The sequence below is a fragment of the Falco biarmicus genome, chromosome 1, assembly GCF_023638135.1.
Source record: "Falco biarmicus isolate bFalBia1 chromosome 1, bFalBia1.pri, whole genome shotgun sequence".
In the NCBI taxonomy this organism is placed as follows: Eukaryota; Metazoa; Chordata; class Aves; order Falconiformes; family Falconidae; genus Falco; species Falco biarmicus.
The window spans coordinates 112,546,618-112,558,765 of NC_079288.1; the positions used below are offsets into that span (position 1 = coordinate 112,546,618).

The 12,148-nt window shown below is 36.3% G+C and overlaps 1 protein-coding gene across 1 annotated transcript in view; it reads left to right on the forward strand.

The window, feature by feature from the left end:
* TTC29 (tetratricopeptide repeat domain 29) overlaps positions 1-12,148 on the forward strand; it is a 213,923-nt gene that overhangs the window by 75,373 nt on the left and 126,402 nt on the right. Inside the window, exons 3-4 of the mRNA XM_056326730.1 lie at positions 2,647-2,743; positions 6,568-6,651. Of these exons, the coding sequence (XP_056182705.1) occupies positions 2,652-2,743; positions 6,568-6,651 (176 nt within the window). The 5' untranslated portion in view covers positions 2,647-2,651. The remainder of the gene's footprint in view (positions 1-2,646; positions 2,744-6,567; positions 6,652-12,148) is intronic.

The window sequence follows — 12,148 nt, forward strand, 5'->3', positions numbered from 1 at the left end:
CAGGTTACCTGGAGCAAATTGCATCTGTCATGCTGGCTATAGATTTTAAAAAAAATTATTGGGTTTTCTTAATTAGTCATATCGGCATTTTCAGTGGAATAAACCGATGTGGCTGTAAGTCTGTCCTGTCACACTCTGACATCCTTTTTTTTTTTTTTTTTTTTTTTTTTATTAGGTGCTGGGTAGCGGCAAATACACCCACAAATGTAGCTGGATGTAGCCATGTCTGCTTCCTAGGCTGCTTCCCTTTCTGGGAAACCCTCAGCTTCCACTTAAGTTTATATGTGCCCCAGAAAACAGGCGGGAAGAGCTAGGTGGCCACAAACAGGTTTGCTAAAAGGTGCTGGGAAAGGCTGTTGCAATCAGTTGGCGTTTTGCCTTTAGCTTCAAGGCACGTTGGAGCTACTCCAGCCTGTGAGGAGAGTCCCTTGACCATGTGATTAAATACAGCTCTTCTCTAGAAACAAACTGCACTGCCTTGTCTTTTGCTGAATTCAGTGGATGTTTGATTAAGTAAATGAGATGCTGCATGGACCTTATCATAAAGGAGTAAGATGTAAAGGCGTTAGCAGTCTCTAAATGATTGGCAACGACATTTATGTGAATGTAATAGCACGTGTTTCAGAAGGATGTGTTGCTGATATCTTCTATCATGTGTCTCTGTGGTTGTAATTTACCTGTAAAGATTACAGTTACCTTGGAAATGAGGGAAGAACACTGTCCATTTCACTGTGAAAGCAACCTCCCACCTCTAGAATAAGAATTAATTTAACATTATTATGTAGCAGGTTTGTTTGGTTTGTTTTTTTTCATTCCCAAGCTTTGAGTTTGAAATAGGAGTCAAAGCAATAGTTTTAATCGTCCTGAGGCCATAAAGGGCTCAGAAAAATGTCTGTGTATGTGTCTCATGTTAGTGCAAATCTGTGTGTGTGCCAGACTGTCTTACCATGTACTTGATTTCTTTGGGGTGGGAACCTGGAGCATGTGGGCCAGCAAGGAGCTGTTTACACTCCAGCCAGGTACCATGTGAATGCAGTCTGGAACCTGAGACCTGTGGCATGCACAAAGTACATCTACCCATTGATAGCTTTTCATGGTTGCAGTGGCTCTACCAAGGCTTTCAGGGTCCTTTCAGCTGCTTGCCCCTGCCATTTGTGACCCATAGCTGCAGATGGTCAGCATTCTTGCCTTGCCAGATTCAACAGCTGCCATTAAGACATGGTCTGTTTGCTTTTCCTCAGCTAATACCTCAAAACTAAGAGGCTTGTGGAAAGCTTTGCATCTTCTCTGGGATTCAATATTGTTATTTCGAAGTTTAATTACTATTTCTCACTGAATAGCATCTTCCTAAAAAGAGATTTTCCTTTCGATATTGCTTCTGGATACAAACCTGTCATTCTCTATAAGAAGTATAATCTTTTATAGTGATGAATTACCCATTCGTTTTTGTTCTATTGATTTTTTTGTCCACAACACACTCACGTAAAATGTTGCTGCCTCTTATTGTAGTTTATTTATAAATCTTTTTTTTTCTCTGTAACAAATGTTATCATTAGTACTAAACCCTAAAAGAATGATTTAGGGGAAGATCATATTGTGTCATCTTTTAAACCTATATTTGTCTTTATTATTCCATTCTAAGTAACGCAATTTAAAAATTACTTCACTCTAACTGTAGCAAAATATTGTATCAATGAAATGGCTTTTGATCCCAGAATGGCTAATGTATGTAATATCTGCTAGTCTGATGCTGATCATTCAGTATTGAGTTGATTCATATCTAACATGTATTTCCCATAAATTTCCTTTCACTAAATGTAACAACTAGTTAAATTCTTCCCCCTCTCCTATTACACTATTACATTCTGTTTTCCTGTCCCTATTAAAAGTTTGTGCCTTGAGGCCTACCAGCAGGGCATGCAATACCTACATTAAACCAAATTTAAAAGTAAGGGTGCTCCTGCTGCTAACGTCCTCAGATCACAGACATGCAAACTGAAGGAACTGGCAGCTGAAACTTCAATGGTAGAAAGTGTAGACTGAATACTTGGGAAAAAACAGTAGCTCTATATGACAAAAAAGTCCTATTAGCATTTATGTACTTCAAAATGACAAGCTAGACAATTCTACATAACTGTAGGGCTTTCAGCTTTTGTTTTAAGTAAAAACCTGTGTTGTAAGTATAGCATTACTTACATTTTTTATTCAAATGATTGTTACTATTATGATTATGTATTATTTTGAACGTTACTACAGTGCCTGTTGTTGCATTGCACACCGCATGTTCAATCATTTCTCCACCTTATATATTAACTTAGGATGTTATTGATAAGTGGACCTAGGTAGCTTGAGGAGGCACAGGGAATCACATGCAAGAACGTTCCTGAATCAGTTGTCCCTGTGCAAATAAAAGCATTCCAATGAGAGGGAAAACCATTGAAAGTAAGATCATGACCGTTCCTATGCGTTATGTCCTACTGAATTAATGATGAGGCCTGAAAATATTTGTGTGGAACTGGAATCTGGTTTCACAGATAACGCACTGGAAATGAAAGAAAGTTGACTGGGAAGCACAAGGAGGATAAGAAACTGCATCACTGTGAAGACATTGTTTCAAGTAACATTAGTTTTGTTTGTTTGTTTTAGTTAAAATGAATGTATTGCCTCAAGCAATCCTACAAAGCCCAAGGGAGCATCCCAGGTTCATAGAGCAGACTGTTTGCCCCTCATTAGACTTTGCAAGGTACGTACCTCTTTTCTTTCAGTGTCATTTTTACTGCGAATAGCTTCGATCAGCTATGCCAAGGTGAGAAATTATGTTTGCTTTTTTGTAATATTTAAAACTGAAAAAATCATAGGCAAGGAAATTCTCACTTAGGGTGGTTTCATAACTAAAAGGGAAAAAAACCCAAAATAGGAAATTTGTTCTGTTTAAGGTAGCTATTTCATCCTAGTTTTTCAATACCTCTTTAAGAGCTGTAGGAAGTTATTTCCGTTTAGCATTGATACAAATGTAGGTCATTGAAAATGTACTGGTTTGGATGAAAAAACAAGGTGTGGGTTTTTTTCCCATTACAAGCACAAAACATTTTCATGTCTCTTAAAATACAATGAAGAAAACTGGCTTGAAAAACTTTATCCTGTACTTAATAATTGAGAGAGTTAACAACAGTGACATAATACTTCCAAGCCATCTTCTTGCACATGCCTACATGGCTTTCTATTCCGTTGCACTGATGTTGCACTCTGTTACTTGTATCTGTACATGTTTGTCTCCCTCAGTGAGTACTGGTATCTCAGTTACTACTCTGCTGTGCTCATTTTCTTGAAATTGCCTTTGTTTCAGAAAGAATTGTGGTTGTTTTCTCCTTTCTCCTCTTTTTGTTTTTTTAATCCCCTTCCCACCCCTCCCCTGATTCTAGCATTCCCCTTAGCCTTTGCCTGAAAGGTCTGAGGCACCTCAGAGTTCAGCAGCTACATGTCCATGTCTAAAAGCAGTAAGAATCTCAAAACACAGTATCCTTGCACCCAGTCTTTCTGAGGGACTCATTCTGATAGGTGTCCTCTCATACACTGATAGAATAAGGACATGCAGTGGTGTCTTACAGTTACTTTTTTTAAAAAAAAATTTGTGGCTGGAGACATACTCTGCAGCCATCACTTTTTCCAGTAACTACATTGCTGGAGAGCTCACCCCAGCGGTAGGAGGTTTGTTTCTTTCCTTGTCTTGGGAAGGTTCATGTTCAAGAACATAATTCTGCAGCAGTCCTACAGAAGTTGCAGCTATTTGCAGAAAGGAAATGTGTGATTCTGTAATGGTCTAGACCATGCTGTACATGCCTAGTGATTACAGCAAGACAAAGTCTGCCATTTTTTGATAGGAAATTTTGAGAAAGGTAGTCTGAGTTAACAGAATAGGCAGTGGGGATAGAAAGTTATGTGAGAATCAGTTTGGTCCTTTATGCAACTTTGTTCTTTCCTTGATTAAAAAGCCAGGTGTATTTATAATGATGTTTATTTCTCGAACAAAACCAGTAACGATATTTTCGCTGTGTAGACTGGTAACAGAAATAGTTATAGGGATGCATGGTGTAAAATACTAACTCTGGGGTACATGTCCGTTGGATTAAAATATATTTGTCTTAAATAAGTGAGAAATATAAAATTAAATAGGAACTAATTTACAGGTGTAGCAGTCTTTTTTTATAAACTATTTATGAAATATAGTGAGTCATCATGGAAAAACTGGAGAAATAAGGCTAAAACAGTTTAGGAAAAACAAGTGACAACTTCTGGAAGCAAAGAAACAGTGGCTCTTAGCCAGTGCCATCTTCACCTCATTTCTCTATTAAGAAACAACATCCATTCCAAGTCACAGTCTCAGTTCTTCATGTTAATGACTTTTTTTTAAAAAAAATTCTCATTGCATATAACGAGCCATTTTACACAATGATTATTTGAGTTGATGGAATTTTCTGCTGTGTATTTTTTCCCTATGTATCATCTTTTCTGTGTTGTTGCTATATTAACATCATTAATAACAATAGCCAGGATGAGGTGAGTATTTATTATTTTTAGTAACTTAAATTCTTTATGATGGATAATCATGTTTGTAGTTGCATCCGTCCAATACAGGATGTTGTAAAACTTACGTAAACAGTAACTAGTTTCCAAGTTGTTGCTTTTGTTTTTTCCCCTTGGCTGTAGCTGTCTTTAACTTAGATGGTGTTACCGATCACAGCTCAGAGATTTATGCCTTGAATATAAAGCAGGTGATGTTCTAAATTGTATATGATTCTAGGGGGTTTTCCCCTGATTGTTTTTTATTAAAATACTTTTGTGAAGATGAGAAGGCATTGGGTATTTCTTTGTTCCAGCTTGAGATGATTTTTAACTGCAGTGTAGATTAAATTGCAGCAAGCTGATACCTCAGAATGCCTAGGAATTTGCTTGTTGTAGTTGACTGTTTCAGTCTGGGGGGTTGGACTTTTCCCCCCTCCTCCTCCTCACACCTCCATATCTAGTGTGTTCTCTATGTCCTACTGATTTTTGCAGAAAGCTCATTTTTGCAGTCTTAAAGTACAAAGGTCAGACAGAGGTTTTTGTGTTGTCTGCTGAATACTTCATATTTAATTACCCAGAGATACTATTTTTCAATTTTTCTATTACCTCATATAAACTTACTCTATCTTAAAATATGTTATACAGCAGTTTAAAATATACAATAATTACCTAATCTCTTAATTATTCTAATGACATTGTCTAACTTCCTAAATTGTGACTATTTTGGTGTGAAAATTTTGATATTGATTATAACTGACTTTTTATGGCAATATCCCAAAGGTTTACCTTTTGCATGGTCAGCAGCAGCTCATACAGATTGTGTTATGTGCAGCTTGAAAGCGTAAGCCTCTGTTGGTGCAGCTCAGTAGTAGTAAATTCTGGAACAAATTTAAATGCCCTATTTGTGCTGGAAGTTTTCACTATTACATTGTTTTAAATACAGACATGTCAAAATATCTCTACGTTGCTCTAGCTATTTTGTTTTCATTTAAATGAACTTCATGAAGTGTCTTCGGTATTCTCAGAGCAATAAGGAGCATGATGCTTATATTAGCTAACATTATGAAAAGAATTTACTCTCATCCCTGTAATGAAAGGCAGCAGAGTAATACTGACAGAGAAAGAGGAAAGCAATAGATTTATGTGGAACACTAATGTTGAATTTCTTTTATCTTTGAGTGATTAACAAGACAATCTTTATGCTCTTTTAAAGAAGAATAAAAATAAATTCACATTACTTTTGTAAAGATGATATCCTCTACAGCTGGGATATCAGAATCTATTTAAACACATGATCAGTAAGTGCATATTATCCTTTAAAATTCAAGGCATCTTTTGTGGATCAGAGTGGAGATGTAAAGAGGTGATGGCTCAAGTGAAAGGTGAAATTATGTACAGTTCAAATTTTAAAATCAGGTCCATGCATCCTGAAATTTGCTGTTTATTTAAGTGGATTACCCCCTTAGTGGGCCACCTTTTGCAATATGCTGCTCAAACTGTGGAAAGCTGAAAGCAGTATTACAAGTCTGTATTGCACTAAGGAAAACATTCTGAGATGGGTTTAGGATTTTTTTTCGTTGATTTTCTTTTTTTTTTAATTTTGAAAAAGTTAAATACAAAGAAGATTGGACCACTCTGGTCCATACTGATAATGCAAAAATGTAATGGTTCTGGTTTAGAATACAGTTTAAATATGGATAGCTTAATCAATTATTATTGATGTAGCTAGTAAACCATTTCTTCTAGTTTAGACAGAAATATCAGTTAACCAGGTCCTTGAAAGGTAATACCAACTCTGTTTTCTTTCAGAAATAAACATTTGTAATAGCTACAGACCAAAAAATTTAAAAAGATACTTGTATGTGTTTATAGAATGTCTGATATATTACTTTTCAATATTTCAGTATTTAGCTCTACTTGGCAATGCTAATATATTATACATGCTGTAGAAGTATATGTTAGCACCTCACAGTGTTTCTTCTAATTTTTTTCATTTAAATTTAGGATTCATTTGATCAAAGACAAAGATGGCATAGATGATTATTTGGCGAAGAATATCAAAGGGTTGTCAAAACAAGAAGCTGCTGCGTAAGTTGGCTTTTTTGAGGCATTTTAACATCCATAAGTTTATTGTTTCCTTTGTTTCTAGTCATCATAATCATTTAAATTTAAAGTCCCCTAGGCCCTACCCTTTCTAGTGGAACTTGGCATTTAAAAATTGAAGTTGATATTAAATAATGATGGTTCATTTCTCCTGATCTTAAATATATCAAAGCATTTAACTCCTTGGTTTTACTAATTTGTATATTTACCAAAGTATTATATCACCTTTTTAACATTATTGTTGATATTGTGTCAGTAATTACATTTGAAATTGTGCTGCTTTTTTTTTTCCTTTTTTCTTTTTTTTTTTTTTTTCTGAGCCTCTGTGAAATATCTCCTCTGGGGTGGAAGCTTAGTATACTGACATACACATTCCTGTAATTTTGAATTATTATTTAGCCAAGCTCATGTGCTGACTTCTGTGGTGAAGCATTTAATACACCATTAGTTATTTAAAAACCCAGTGAATGAAAGAAATCTAGATAACTTTTGATTTCTTACAGCTGAGGTATTTACATTTAGGAGTTACAAGAGACTACGAATGACTTACTCTTCTGGAGTCTTTTAACAGATCTGGGGTTCAGCACCATCAAAATTAATGAAAGAATTCTAACAAATATGAATTGCTGGTTGCTTAAGTGAGATGATTTATTTATTTCAATATTTAAATAATAAAAAGATGCATATACAAGGGCTCTAGGCACCTTAACAATTAATATTGCAAGATCACACTTGCAGCATAAAAATATTCTATCAGACAGGAATTCGACTGGCTAGTTTCTTGCAAAACATGCTTCTTTTTTCCTTCCTAGCCTAAGAACATACTTGCAAACTTTCAAATGAAAATCTAAAAAATTACCATATTTGACTTGAGAGGTAATAACTTCAGCATTGTCCTAAAACCTAACCATATAATACTCAGCAGGCATGCTTTCCTTTCCTGTGATACAAGTCCGATTTGCCTTTATTTTTACAATGGTAACATGATAATGCTAGTAAGTGTTCTGACTGTCAATACAAAGATTATAATGTATCTGGTCCGATGATCTAGGAGAGCAATCTGTTTAGAGCAAACTCATATGCCACTTATTTCATTTGAATTAAGACCAGGTTCAAAGATGATGGACTAAAGATTATTTAAGTGATGGGATTGGGCAGGACCTTCTCAATGTATCATCCTAGAGTTTGCAAAGTTCAATTTATTCTTTCGTTTCTGTAGACAGACTCTTATCATGGTCACAGTCTGTGGGAGAGAGCAGCTTGACAGTGACAGGAAAGTGAGTTAGGTGAGGCAGTGGGAAGTGCCATGTTACTGCTCTGTGAGTACACGTGGTTGATGTGGGACAGTTACGTTTGATCATGCTATCATAATAATCATGCTAGGTGTCATAGCTAGTTTAAATATTCCCTGCTTAAAGAGAAGGAAACTGAGATTGCTCTGTGACTTGGTCACATTCTGCATGAGCTGGACCAGCATAAGGAACAGATCCTTCCCAAGCAAATGCTGTGTTAATAGAGGTCCTGTCCCCTGAATTAAGGGTAGCATAGTTGCTCTGTGAGGAGAGGAGGAAGTATCAGACCTCAGGGAGCAAGCACAGAAGTAAGTACACTCACTAATTGTCACCCTCGTTCTGCATCAGCTATGCAGTGCTGCTGTAGTCATTACGCTACAATTGTTGCAGACGGACTAGCCTTCCCAGTGACCTGTTTCAGTCTTTAGCCCGAGTGTATTTCCACAGTAGACACACCACGCTAGGGACAGAAGTGTTCTCTCTGTGATTATGCAGGAAGTCACTGCTATTTTAGGAAGGTCGTGGGGGTACAAAGTGTGTGTTACAGCTCTGATTTGATCAGGTCAGCCTTTTACTGCTATTAGAAAAACAAAACAAAACACACACCAAAAAAAACCCCCACCAAACCAAACCAAACAAGCTCCTCTGCAATTTTTCTTTTTATATCCAAACCCTGAGTCTGGAGGTTGTGGAAAAGGAAACCAGCAAGGAAATCCACAATGAAGTGAGAATTTTATTATCTGTTTTGCAATATCTACACAAAGGAGAGTGTTTCCGTACTGTTTTGTAATATGCTGGTTTTCAAAGCTTCTTAAAAGATTAAATGGTAATATCATATGTATTCTGGTTTATTTCTACGGAGATTTTTAAAGTACATCTTTAAAAATATTATGTTCATGTTCTGTGTGTTTAATTATTCTCAGAATTTTACCTTTTGATAATAGCTAAGCAGTTACAAAATTTCTATAGTATGTGATGTATTAATGCTGTTCTATAAACCTGATACAATCATTTGAGAGCAAACAAATGGTAACAAACTAGCAGCTACAGTTGTATTGGTGCTAGGCTAGTCAAGTTACAAAAAACTAAATGCATCAACTCTAATTTTAAACCAATTTATAAAGTTAGGCAATGCCATGTCTGTAAATGATCTTACTGAAATCAATGTTATGCTTTTTATGTCTCAGCTGACAACAGATGTTTTTATTTTAAAAATTGTGAGAAGTGGCTTATAATATGTGGTATAGTTTTTTAAATAGTGTTTCCACTCCAGATGTAGACTATTGCATTTCTTTTTGACAGGCTATCTTTCTTTTGCCACCTAAATATCTGTATTTTTGTTTAATGTGGAAGTCAGTCATTATTTTGTCAAGACAAATTCTTGTAGCCACACTCCTGCTTAATATTAAACACCCTTTCTTTCTTTCTTTCTTTTTTTTTTTTCTTTTTTCTTTTTGGTGCATGTTAGGTGGTTAACAAATATATTACCTCGTAAATAAAGGAATGTATGGGTAGTATCACATTTATGGAAACAAGCAACATTCTTTAAGGCTGTTCCCTAAAATTGTATACTTCACAATATTCTTTAAAATTAGGATAAGCTTCTTCATAGCTGAAGGAAAAAAAAGGTTGCAGTTATTCTTCTATTATACAGTATTGTATTCTGTTCAAACTTCCACAAATGAGAATAATTCTGTGAAGTTTTCTTATGTTATAATCTCATTTTTCTGTAGAAAAAATGTGGAGTTATTTCTCTTTTTTTGTTTTCTTTGTAATAATTTTTGTCTCAGGGTGATATGATAGAAAAGGGGGAAAAAAGCATTGCTTAAGATAGTGCTTTAATTATTTTAAAACAGAATATTGCTTTGTTTTTTTCATTGATTTTGTTTGGTTTCCTTCTCTAAAACTTTAACTTGAAATAAGAAGTGAACGTTGTGTAGGAGACTGGAAATGGAAAAAAAGTAAAAGTTCTCATTAATGCAGAATGTGACTGCTTTCTTGCCACAGAATTAGGCTTCTGTAAGCTTATGAGGAGGTTGGCTGACTCCACTGGCCTTCAGTGTGCTTTCCCTGATACTTTCTCTTCTCGGTCTTGACTTACCAAATCATTAATGGCTCAAAATCAGGTTGCAATAAAAATTAAAAATTGTCCTTATAACTGATGTAAGAGTCAAAAGTTCATGACAAACTGTGAAGTAAGGCATTTTCCATCAAGAGATTGATTCCAGGGATGAATCTTCAAATGAGTTTGGAGTCTAGAATGGATCAGAGTTTCATACTGTCATTCCTGTTTCCTGATCTTTTAGTCAGGGCCAGAAAGATTAAGTAACAGTTCTCTCCTCTTCATACAAATGAAAATTGTCCAAAGATGACCATATCATCAAAAAAGAGTTAAAGATTAGAAAGAGAGACTTTGAAATCTTTTTGATGAGAGGAACAGTTTTGTTTAGTAGTAGCAAAAAAAATGTTAGTGTTTTTACTTAATGTATTTCTGTGAATCAGATGGAGTTCTAGTGTCCTCACTCTAGACTCATTGGTACTCAGATGACATCTAAATTATTATACAGAGATGGTATAGGCTGAAATAGATATGCAGAAAATATGTATTTGTGTTTTCTGTCTTAGGAGTGGTGGATCAGTGTGTTAGTTACGGAAAGCTTGCCTTGATAGATTTGTCTCTAGTAAAGACATGCTCTGATATGACTTTTTCAGGCTGGAGACAATATTACGTTATATGCATTCGATCAGATGTTTTTGAGATATGGTGGGTTGTTCTGCTTAGAATTCACTGGAAGGTTGGTCCACTTCAAGATTATCTGGAACACAAAAAGGCAAAGGCTTTCATTCTCAGGTGGGCTGCGACCCCCAGAGCACTTGCCAGCCATCTCAGCTTATACTGGGAAAATCAATCATTAAACTACTTCACAGATTGTATACTGAAAACTGGAATATAATATAGTAGCAATTCTTTGCTTCCATAAACCTGCGTCCTTCTCTGCAAAATTAACTGATCCAGAGGACTAGGTTAATCACCCTGTATAATCAATGGAAATAATGGAAAAATGGAAAAAGTAATTTGATGAGTTGAACCCCATCTTTTAGGATTCAGCCAACTGCTTTAGAGTAAGGTGAATTATACTTTTGAACTACCTATTTCTCTCCATTGCTTGTGGAGACCTTAGGATGACCAGCTCAGATGTCAACATGTACATTTACAGATTAAGCCCACACAGGAGAACTATTGAATTTTGAAAGCTGTAAAAAGTCTTAGATGGTTGCATTCACTAATTCCTGAGGCAGAATTTCTACACAAAGCTAGCAAGTCCAGAACAAAAGTTACCTGGCATCCATTTTAAAGCTTCTGTAAGTGCCAGCTGACAGATGATTTTTCCGTTCTTTAGTGGGAGAATTAAAAGTGACAAGTTATTTACTGCCCTGCCCCTCATGCTTCTGCTGTTTTCAGTGTATCAGCTGTGTAGAGTTAAGGAAAAAAGATGGCAGAAAATTAATGAGGGATTAAGTGTTAGTGCTCAAGATCAGTTTGTGTAAATAAAAGATTTCTTTCTGTGGTGGGTTGACCTTGGCTGGATGCTAGGTGTCCACCAAGCTGCTCTATCACTCCCCTCCCCGGCAGAACAGGGTGGGGAGAAAATAAGATGAAAAAAACCTTGTGGGTCAAGATAAAGGCAGTTTAATGAAGCAACAGCAAAAGTTGCGTGTGTGGAAGTGAAGGAAAACAAAAGATGTTATTCTCTACTTCCCATCAGCAGGCGATGTTTGGCCACTTCCTGGGAAGCAGGGCTTCAGTGCATATATTGGCTGCTCTGGAAGACAAACTTAAATAATGAATGCCTCCCCTTCCTTCTCCTTTCTTTTAGCTGTTATATCTGAGCAGACATCATATGGTATGGAATATCCCACTGGTCACTTTGGGTCAGCTGTCTTGGCTATGTCCCCTCCCAAGATCTTGCCCACCTCCAGCCTACTGGGCAGGGAGATTGAGAGAAAGCCTTGATGCCGTGCGAGCACTGCTCAGCAGTACTCAAAACACTGGTGTGTTATCACCACCTTTCTAGCTCCCAGCACGAGCACAGCACTATGAGGGCTGCTACAGGGCTCAGCCAGACCCAATACACTTGCGTATGTCCTTACTTCTACTAGTTGGTCTTGGAATAGTCAACCCCGTCTGT